The following is an 11404-nucleotide window of genomic DNA, read 5'->3' as shown; positions in this document are numbered from 1 at the left end:
AATGTTTTGAAAAAAGTTGTTTTAGGTAAAAAAAGTATTTGTCTTAAATGTGACATAAATCATATGCTTCGCTCCTGCTCTTAAGAGCATACATAAAAATGATTACAAGATGGGATATAAGTGCACTCAATATAAAAAGCTGCTTGTGCATTTACATTTATGCATTTGGCAAACGCTTTTATCCCAAGCAACATACATTGCATTCAAGGTAATACATTTTACAGCATTTTAAATTAATAAGCAAGACAATCCAAAAGAAGACATGATGTTTTTATTTTCTCTAAACTAGACCTCTTTCATTACATATCACTGAAGGAGGTAAATTAAAAATTCTTTTCACAGATAAACTTATACATATAATTGCAGGAAACATCAAACCAATTGTTGAAATAGTTGGAAGAATTTTTCACAATAGCACAGTTCTCTCCATTGGGATCGTCTACTCTCCAGTTATCAGGTTCACTTTTCTGAGAGACCCTCTGGTACCAAAACCTTCAATAGCAGAAACAAGTGGTCAGGGTTAAAACCATATTCTTCCTTTCGAGAATATTTTAAAGAAAACCTAGTTCATGTAAAACAGGGGTTTTCAAACTTTTTGGGGCCAGGGACCCTTTATAGGGTAGAAAATGTTCCAAGGATCCCCTCAGTTAATGTGGGTGGGAGTAGTGTTGGGTAAGTTATTCTAAAAAAGTAATTACTAGTTACTAATTACTTTTTCGACAGTGTAATTAGATTACTGTACTAATTACTCTCTCTAAAAAGTATTGAATTACTTATTACTAATTACTTTCTAAATCCCATATCAACCTCGACCAGTTGAACAATGCAAGGATAGACACAAAACTGCTCATTTTATTCTTTCAAATAAATACTATAAAATTGCTACCCTGGTAATCCAGAGTTCTTGCGAAAGCACAAGTTGAATTTGCTCAGCGAGTTACTCTGGTGTCGAATAATGATGCTCATTAAATATGCCCCTCGATCTGAGCTGCACCAATCACATCGGGTTATCTGATATAGGCGGGCCAGAGGCGAGATGACGACAGCGCTGTGACACCGAAGTCATTAGTAAACATTGCAAGATGGCTATGGATGAATACCAGTTGTTTGAAACGGCTTTGGTCGTTTCATTAATCGACGCAAGACCATTAATCTTTTAGATTTAGGTCTGGATTTCCAGGCTATAAAATTGCATGAATTACGCTTAAATTGACTAAACTTGTTTTGATTTCTGTTCTGTTCTGTGTTTAGTTTATCTGTTAATTAGTTCAGTTCTGTCTTCCTCAGCCCCTGCCTGTTTGTCTCTAGTGTTTGATTGATCGTTAGTTTAGTTCAGGTGTGTCTTGTTAATTTACTAATCAGTTCTGTCTATTTAAACCCTGTGTTCTGTCTTGTTCTTTGTCAGTTCTTATTGTTGCTTTAGGTTGGTTGTTTGTTCTGTCCTTGTGTTTGAGAATCCTGAGGTTTTTTTGGTATGATTTTGCTTAAAGGTACAATATGTAGTTTTTTTGCTTTAAAAATAACAAAACTCACTATATCTATGTTATATTATTATTTTTTGTTGTTGTGTACTTACATTATCCCGACTATTTCCAACAACTTTCAAACCAGGAGAAATTTGTAATTTAATTCGAAGACACAGACCGTTCTATATTTCCGTTTTGTCGCCCGTCAATGGCGTCATATCCGCATTCTCCCTGGTTTCCGCTCGTACTGCCATAGTAACCAGAGCCCTCTGATAGTAACCAAGGCGACAGACATGGACAACTGTGTAGTTCGTAATGTCTATCTTCACACTGTTGTTGTTTCGTTCAAACATTATGGACCATGGCAAGCAGACTTTGGATAAAAAAAGGAGAACTAAAACGAGAATCAATATCAGCGCGGTGTTTTCGAGATGCCGAGAGCTTCACGTCCGAGACTTCGACCGCTCCTACAGGTACTTTATTAAACAGGTGAGCACATTTACATAAAACTAATCAATGTTATATAATTCAACAATGATAAAATGTTAGAATAGCCTATGATCTGTATGCTATTCTAATGTTGATCTAGCTTACTGCTAGTCTCATACAGACAAACTTTAGAGCGTAAATGGAAACAAACTAATTTAGAGGTTTTTAGAATCACGTGGAAAGACAGTATGTCACGTTATAAAAAAGGCCCTAAAAGCAGCCAGGGCTGAGCATCTCTGCAAACTAATAGAAAACAACCAAAACAATCCTAGGTTTTTATTTAACACCGTGGCTAGACTAACAAATAAACAGATGTCACCTGAACAAAATATTCCGTTACAGTTTAGTAGTAATGATTTCATGAAGTTCTTCACTGAGAAAATAGAAAACATCAGAACCACAATTATAAACGTTGAATCCTCAATCGCGCCTTATAATTCAGCCTCACTTATCACCCCGCAAGAACAATTACAGTGCTTTACAACTATAGAACAAAAAGAGTTAAATAAACGTATCACTTCATCTAAAACAACAACATGTTTATTAGATCCTATACCAACTAAACTACTGAAAGAAGTGTTACCTGTAGTGGAAGAGCCTTTCCTCAATATTATTAACTCATCTTTATCTTTAGGTCATGTTCCTAGAACATTTAAACTGGCAGTTATAAAACCTCTCATTAAGAAACCACAATTAGACCCACATAATCTAGCAAATTATAGACCCATTTCAAATCTTCCTTTTATGTCTAAAATACTAGAAAAAGCTGTGTCCGCCCAACTGGGCTCTTTCTTGCAAGAAAATGAAGAAAGAGCCCTGAAAAGCCCTGATCTATGAAAAGTTTCAGTCTGGATTCAGACCACATCATAGCACTGAAACTGCGCTCGTTAAAATCACAAATGATTTACTTTTAGCTTCTGACCAAGGCTGTATCTCAATACTAGTTTTACTTGATCTTAGTGCTGCGTTCGATACTATAGATCATACATTACTCTTAGATCGACTACAAAATTATACTGGTGTTCAAGGACAAGCACTAAGCTGGTTCAAATCATACCTATCTGACCACTACCATTTTGTCTATTTAAATGGAGAAAAATCGATCATAACTCCAGTAAACTATGGAGTGCCGCAGGGATCTGTATTAGGCCCTCTGTTATTTTCAATATATATGATGCCACTTGGAAATATTATAAGGAAACATGGAATTAGTTTCCATTGTTATGCTGATGACGCTCAAATATATATTTCATCACGGCCGGATGAAAACGCTACATTTTCCAAATTGACAGAGTGTGTTAAAGATATAAAAGATTGGATGACGTGTAATTTTCTTTTATTAAATCCAGACAAGACAGCGGTAATACTTATCGGTTCAAAAAACCGCCCACAAAACCTCGCACAATACAACTTTAACATCATAGGATGTCCTGTTACTTTATCCTCTACAGTAAAAGGCCTGGGTGTTATACTCGATTGCAACCTGTCTTTTGAAAATCATATTTCATATGTTACAAATACAGCCTTTTTCCACCTTAGAAACATTGCTAAGCTACGTAATATGCTATCAGTTTCTGATGCAGAAAAGTTAGTTCATGCATTCATGACCTCGAGACTGGATTACTGTAATGCTTTATTAGCTGGTTGTCCTGCATCCTCAATAAACAAGCTACAGTTAGTCCAAAATGCCGCCGCTAGAGTTCTTACGAGATCAAGAAAATATGATCATATAACACCGATTTTATCATCACTGCATTGGTTACCTATAAAGCTCCGTATTAATTATAAGATATTGCTACTGACTTATAAAGCCCTAAACGGCTTAGCTCCAGTCTATTTAACGGATATTCTATCACCCTATAATCCATCGCGCTCTTTAAGATCACTAAATTCAAGGCTTTTGGTCATACCTAGGATATCCAGAACCACCAAAGGAGGGAGAGCATTTTCACATTTGGCTCCAAAACTCTGGAATAGTCTTCCTGATACTGTTCGTTGCTCAGACTCGCTCTCCCAGTTTAGAACTAGATTAAAGTCGCATTCATATAATCCTACAGTTCAAACTACAATCCGGCCTCTAGCTCATAAATGCCAGAGGAGAACTGGCCCCCGACTGAGCCTGGGTTCTCCCAAGGTTTTTTTTCTTTTTTTTCTCCATTAGGTCACTTGATGGAGTTTTTCGGTTCCTTCCCACTGTTGCCTTTGGCTTGCTCAGTTGGGGATATTTAATTTAATTTGATCAATCAATAAATTCCTCTTGAAACAAACTTTGTTGTATTATTTTAATTTAATACTGTGAAGCTGCTTTGATACAATCTGTATTGTGAAAAGCGCTATACAAATAAACTTGACTTGACTCCAGCTCACCCTCGTTAGACGCTGATCCCTCTTCGCTCGAGAGTGGAGCATTCTCAAAGCAAAACGCTCACAGTTTGCACAGGCAGCTCCCTCGAGAACTGCCTGTGCGTGCTCTTCTCCCAAACAAAAAACGCAGTGCCAGATATCTTGGGCATTGGTCCGCACACTTCTAGAAGCTTTGCTTCTTCTCAGTGCATGTAATTTTCTTATCTTAATTTCTCAAGTTGTAGAAACCACATATGTAAATTTTACTCCTCCCAAAAATTATAAAAAATAAACGTGTGAGAGCGTGTTATAGGCTATATGTCATGTTATTGCCAGATGTGACAGCATCACCGCAGATGAATCTATTTATCTCTTTAGCAAGTGTGATGATCCAAGGGGCTGTGGTACTTTATTTTATCCAGCAGGTGTCTCTAGGTAACACTTTTTGTGTCTTCAGGTTAAATGCTGTGACGCAGGTGTGGAGGTGTGGAGAAACGGTGATTAACCATGCCATAGATATCATATAATAAAGGCTAGATGTCCCGTCCGCGCTGCTGGCCAATGGAGGTCGACGTCCGCACACGGCGGCCATCTTGCCACAGGGAGCTCGCTCACTCGTAACATTGTGTTAATGGTGCATGTACTTTTTAAATAACCATAACTTGCTAAATTTTCTACCGATTTTCAAACGGTTTGGTTTGTTATAAACGTCAGAGATGTGGTTATGACACTGCATACTTATCAATAAATATAATATTATATATTTAAACATGTTCAAGCATCCAGAATTATAGCCACGTTAATAACGTTTGTATGAAACCAAACGGTTTGTAAATCCGTCAAGATTTCAGTGAGATAAGAGGATTTGTGATAGCTATCTGATCAAAACGCATGAAGTGACCAGGTGTAAACAGGCCCACAGACACAACTGATAACTTTCACTTCAGACATAACCAACTGTGTTTATGTAAATATTGTGTGTATTTGACAGTAGTAGCACAATCAGACGCAATTTAGATAAAGTCCAGTAATCGGGCGCTGTTTGACAGGTTTTTAGTGCGCGCGCTCGGGGTGTGCTCAGAAAAAAATGCATGTTAGAACAGCAGGTGAATGAAATGTTTTAAGCAAATGCAAATAATAAACTTTTGTGATTGCGAATAAGTGCAGTGTCCCGTGAGTGTAACTCTACCGCTGCGTCAGCAGGTGATGCAAATGTACGTCGAGTTACAGGTCACGGTCTACGGTTGGACCATATTTTGGGGGCCCCCTAGTGGCGACGGGGCCCTGAGCAGCCGCTTAGTTCGTGTATAGGGAGGGCCGGCCCTGTGATCACCCAAAGGTAGTGCAATAGAGTAGTATGGGTGAGTTTCTGGTTGAGCATTAATGATATAATTTTGTTCCCTGTCAGTCAGTCACGTTCTACGTAACGTCGACGTCACATTCGAATGTAAACTAAACAAGCCTAATGAAGATTGGTGTGAGATATTTGCATCTCTTGCTCCGCCCCCGCAGCGCGGGTATAAATAAGGAAGTGGATGCAATGCACATTTGCGGGATGTTACATCTCCGTTCCCTCCTAAAGTCTTACCAAACTTTATCCATATAGATCAGACTGGATTTATTAAAAATAGGTCCTCTTTTAACAACATATAGAGTAGGGCTGCACGATACTGGGAAAATATGCGATGTTGTTGAGTATTGCGATAACGATATTTCTTGCGATATAACATTTCCCCAGAGAAATGCTATTTTTATTAAGTTTTTTTTAATAATTTATATATGTAATGTTCATACTAAAATAAACAGGTAGGCTAATAGATATTCCTCTGATCTTCAGAAGAATATCTCAGTTTTTTCATAAGGAGTTAACGTTACACATGCAACACTTTGATTAATGGTTGTCTGTGCGACTCTGTTATTGTTACTTGGCATTTCGTTAGCAGTTTTGGTAGATTTGGGCTTACACTTTTTGAAGTCTTCATATAACTCCCTGAGGTTGCGTTCCAGATGACTGTGGAGAAATTCCCAAAAATTTTCGGCACGACTTAGGCTGCATTTACACTGCAGGTCTTGATGCCCAATTCCGATTTGCTGACTATATCCGATTTTTTTTTTTGATGACCCGCTTACATCATCTTTTAAAAGTGACCCGTATCCGATATTTGCATTTACACTATACACTGCCAAAACAACCAAATGTAGACGTTCTGGCCCGGAAAATGAAGTAAAACAGCTCTATATGCAATGGATGCAGAAGCAGACAAAATTATTATAGTGATGCGCTCATCTATCGCGTGTATCCGATCGCGGTTATATCCGCGGGGGCTCCGCGGATCGGGCGGGTCAAGTAGGCTAATAAAAATAACATTCTGATTAATTTCGGGTGGGTCGCGGTTGGATAGATAAATCATTATTAACGAAAATATTAACTACATTCTCTAAAATATGAGCATGTTCCATTCCAGTTTAAGTTTCAAGGGAGTAAAGCCTGTTTATGCCATTAAGAAAATTCTGTCAAATAAATTTTGTTTTAAAGAAATGTTCATTTAAAAGCAGAGCTCATTCATCATTGTATTAGATGAGCGCATCAACCGTCGCCTCGAGTCCGCTGTTGAAGGTGATGATCATCCATTTATCCTCACGCGTAACCACACATAAGAATAATAACTTTGACCATCGGGTGCGGATACTTGAATCAGAGAAAATTATTGGTGCGGGTGAGTGGCGGGTGGATGATTTGTTTTTGGCTGTGGATTCGGATGACGTTGGTGCTCATCCGCACATCTCTAATTATGCAGTGTTTTGCTTTCCGCACTATTTTCAAAGGTCAGCAAAACATTGCTCTCATAAGGTGTAGAAAAAATTACTCCACTGTGTTGAGCCTTCGACCTCCATCGCGCCTATAATAAGTCATGTGTTCTCAGTTGGTGGTGTCAACCTGAGTTGACGTCACTTTTTTAATGACGTACGACTCGCATTTACTGGGGAATATCCGATTTGTCTGCTTACATGGCACACGCAAATGCACGTATCCAATTCATATCCGATTTATTACCACATATGAATGAGGCCTGAATCCGATCTGAGAAAATCGGAATCCATGCGGTTTTTTCCTGCTTACACGTTCACCGGTCATATCCGATCTGTGCCACATGAGAGGAAAAAATCGGAATTGGGTCACTTGAACCATGCAGTGTAAATGGGGCCTTAGTGACACCGTCACTTATGTTCACATATCGTCTTCTTTGCGCGTGCAAATTCATTATTTCAAATGCAGGCGCCCGGCAAGCGCGTTCAAAAACCGCAAAAAGCTCATTTTTCCAGGCCCGCCTATGCCGCGACGAGATAAGAACATCTCAACTTTTCAGAATTCCGCAAGCTCACACAGGTCATGGTTGCATAGCAATGACAGACGCAAGCCTTGTGGGAAGAAGGAGATAGCGGTGCGGCTGCGCTTTCCATGCGTTTTTAGACGCAATATGTGTACGGCCCCTTACACAGTACCTGCATTTATGACACGTCTTCTCTATTGAATCCAAAATATTGCCATATTTCAGACGTACAGTTCTTTTTAGGCACAGGTATGCAAACAACCTATGCATGCATGCATCACACAACTGCTTGTTACATAAAATAAACGCAATTTATCGCACCTCTCTGCGATACGGATATCGCATATACTATTATCGCGATAACGATAATTTTTCTATATATTTTGCAGCCCTAATACAGAGGCTTATGAATATATTCTTTGCCAAACAAGTAGACTCCCTGGTGATTGCACTTTCTCTAGATGCAGAAAAAGCTATGAGTAGATTGGCTTTACTTGTTGGCAGTTCTGTAAAAAATTTATTTCGGTCCACAATTTCTTGACATGATTCATATGTTAAATCCATCTGCATCTCTCCAAACTAATTCCGATTTGTCTTCAAAATTTACTTTATCAAGAGGAACCAGGCAGGGGTGTCCTTGGCCTCCGCTACTTTTTGCATCGGCAGTGAAACCCATGAACATTGCAATACGGACACATGAGTCAGTTGTCGGTCTAAAAATAGGAGGCTAAGAACGTATATCATTATGCTGATGATGTAATATATCTTACTAATCCTGAATTAGAAAAGGTTGTTAGAAAAGATTTACTTTTATAGTGAACCACTTCTGTACACTGTATCTGGAAAAACAATAATACATTGATCAGAAAAAAGTGTATATATATTATAATAATACGGAAACTACAGTATAGCAAATTATTTTGCGGACCCCCTGGCTATTGGTCATGGACCTCACTTTGAGAACCGCTGTTGTAAAATATACCATTATTCCAAATATTTTAATATTCTTTCCTGTAGTAGAACAGTGTGTTACATTGATTAACAAACAATTGCAGACAGAGTTCTTACAATACTCCAGTTTCAGTGAGAGTTTGGTTATTCACCCAAACCCAGCGTCCTTCAGTTTGCAGATCATTGAGACCAATCCAGTAATGGTCTTTAATTTCAGAGTTCAGAGACATCTAATAGAGAAAATGTACATAATTTACAATTATATAAAACTAAAAATTCAGTGGTGAGATGTGATTTTGTAATAAAACATTTTTGTATATTGTACCTAACTATATTTGGTGCAAAATCACATTCTGCAGTATAGTTGTCTTACCTGTTCTGATTGGCTGGTTATGGTCACCAGATCGGCTCCTTTTGAAACGCAGAAAGCACGACTGCTTGACCAGGTGAGTTTTTCAGAGCTGAAGTACAACTTTCCAACCCAATCTCTCAACTTCATGTCACTGTTCAAACACTGAGATGTGAATGCTGAAATAATAATAATAAAAACCATATGAAAATGAAACATTCTTCAGATCATAACAATCTTGAAGTTAATCAAAGTTTGGCTTAATGTGCTGAAATTTTCAAACACTTTGTCAAAGACTGTGTCAAGTGTCTAGAAGAGAAATAGCTCATCTTTGTAAAAGAACAGTTGCTCTCTAACTATGGTGTAGTTGCAATTGCGTCTTTAACGGTTGCTCCTGACACAGTAAACTGGCCTGTCAATCATCTTGTCAAAGATAAAATCCTCCACATTTAATTTAATTTAATAAAATTTCCTACTGTATTGGAGAGAAATGCAGCACGTTGATCTGCTGTTGCGGGTATTTCATGCGAGACTATCATTATATTAATGCATTCAGTAACGTAATCCAAGTACCACAATATGAAAGTAATGTAATCTGATTACTTTTGGATTACTTCAAGGTCTTATATATAGAAATAAAGTCAAGCAAGAAGAAATATATATTTTTTAAAACCTTTTATTTATTAAGAATTTGGTCCGGTGTAAAATATTTGCAAAATATAAACTATTTAAGAAAATGTCATATAGCTGTAAGTAACTATGTTGTAGCTAAAAACCTATTAAAACTAAGCAATCATGTCTCATTTTCAACTTGGGAACACACAGCCCTGAATATTTATGTAAAGGGCTATACAGACATCTAGTGGCTACTGTATGGTATTACAGATTATTTTTGTTTTATTTTTAACTAACATGTACAAGAAAAAAATTTTTTTTTTTAAATTTCTACACAATCTAAATATTAGTTTATTTTAAAATAGTCCTACATGTTGACTAAAGCCGTGATCTTTCTTAATTTGCCTGACTGAACTTGGGGCGTGGGAGTTCCCCTACGTTACCTAGGCAGCGAACATCCCGTTAAGTGAGAAGAGATTAAGAAAGGACATTTTGGTACAACCATGTTGTTTGCATTTTCTTCTTTGAAAATCAGCGGAATTTCCATGAATTGAAAGCGTTTGAGAGGGGGTTCAGCGAAAAATCGGCAGCTGGCAGCAGGAAGTAGCTGCCGTTGACAGCCGGAAGACCTGCCATATAAGGAGGGACCTGCTATTTTGTGGCAGCCAATCAGTATCGTCCAACATAGTAGCAACCAATCACTGGAAGTCAAGCGACAGCAGCCAATGGTAGCGCCGGCGAATCTTCAGTAATGGCGGCGGTATTTGGCTCGGTAAGTTCCGTTTGTATACTGTCTATGGTAAGTTCGTTATATTAAATATCAGATTAATAAATAATTGTTGCTTTGTAAATTGGATTTTAACTTTTATGTTAGAGACAGTGTATCTGTGACTGTGACTACTTTAGTTGAATTGGTTAATTTAATCATTTGTAGAAACGCAGCTTGTGCACCGTGTGGTCCTGGTTTGTGAGGGGCTATTATCTTAAAACACTACGTTACCATTATCACTAAATATTAGCGTTAACTTAATCTATTGATTAGAATAAAGCTCATGCTGATTTATTGGAATTATTGACAAGCTCAGCCTTGATGATACACGTGCAGCATTAACCATATTGCATTGTTTTTGACAAAATGGTTCTTTTAAGAACTACCTTTCTTTCTCTAACTCTGTGTACACTCTGTTCTACACCTCTTGTGTAACTGCCTATCAATTATGGCAGGTAAGAAGCCAATTTTTTTCAAAAATCTTACTAACTTAAGTTAATTTGAGCAGAACAAGCAAACACCTGTCCATAGTAAAAATGTAATTATAGACTTCTAAAATGTTCTACCTTTTATATATACTATGAATTTGTGTTGCTATTTTGAAGTATGTTATTTTCTTGTATACAGCCCTGCAGACACTGCAATGAAATTTACAAGAACTGCTTACCAGGTGTATAAAGTATGAATGAAAATGTGATCGCACTGCTAGCTGCTTAATGACAAAATGCAATAAGAATAGTCATTCATGTGGCTGCATCCATGTGTACTGTTAATAAGGTTATTTGGATATTAATGTCACAATTTTCTTATGAATCCTCTAGGTTATGTTGGAAGAGGGAAACGAGGAGAAATGCAAGGCTTTTACACGGAAAACACCCATCCAGGGTTTTGCAGTGATTGGTGGCAGATGCTGGAGAGTGAAAAGTCATTCAATCAACCAGTTCCAGTCTAAAAGCCTAGTTAATCTAACTAATCTTTCTTTTTTTCTGAACTAATTCTTTCTTTCTAACTAATACTTTCTTTCTTTCTAAATTTACTTATAACTTATCTGTCTTTCTTTCTAACTGTCTATATCTATCTTTCTAACTAG

At 37.6% G+C, this 11404-nt stretch overlaps 1 protein-coding gene across 1 annotated transcript in view; it reads right to left on the bottom strand.

Annotated features, from left to right (window-relative positions):
- Positions 1–257: 257 nt before the first annotated feature.
- Positions 258–11404, bottom strand: part of LOC309510702 (CD209 antigen-like protein C) — a 67556-nt gene continuing 56409 nt past the window's right edge. The window contains exon 8 of the mRNA XM_082185574.1: positions 258–492. Coding sequence (XP_082041700.1) covers positions 324–492 — 169 coding nt within the window. The 3' untranslated portion in view covers positions 258–323. The remainder of the gene's footprint in view (positions 493–11404) is intronic.

This window comes from Leuciscus leuciscus (genome assembly GCF_965113295.1).
Source record: "Leuciscus leuciscus genome assembly, chromosome: 12".
NCBI lineage: Eukaryota > Metazoa > Chordata > Actinopteri > Cypriniformes > Leuciscidae > Leuciscus > Leuciscus leuciscus.
The sequence above is the reverse complement of the archived record's forward strand: the minus strand, read 5'-3'. Positions and strand labels throughout refer to the sequence as shown.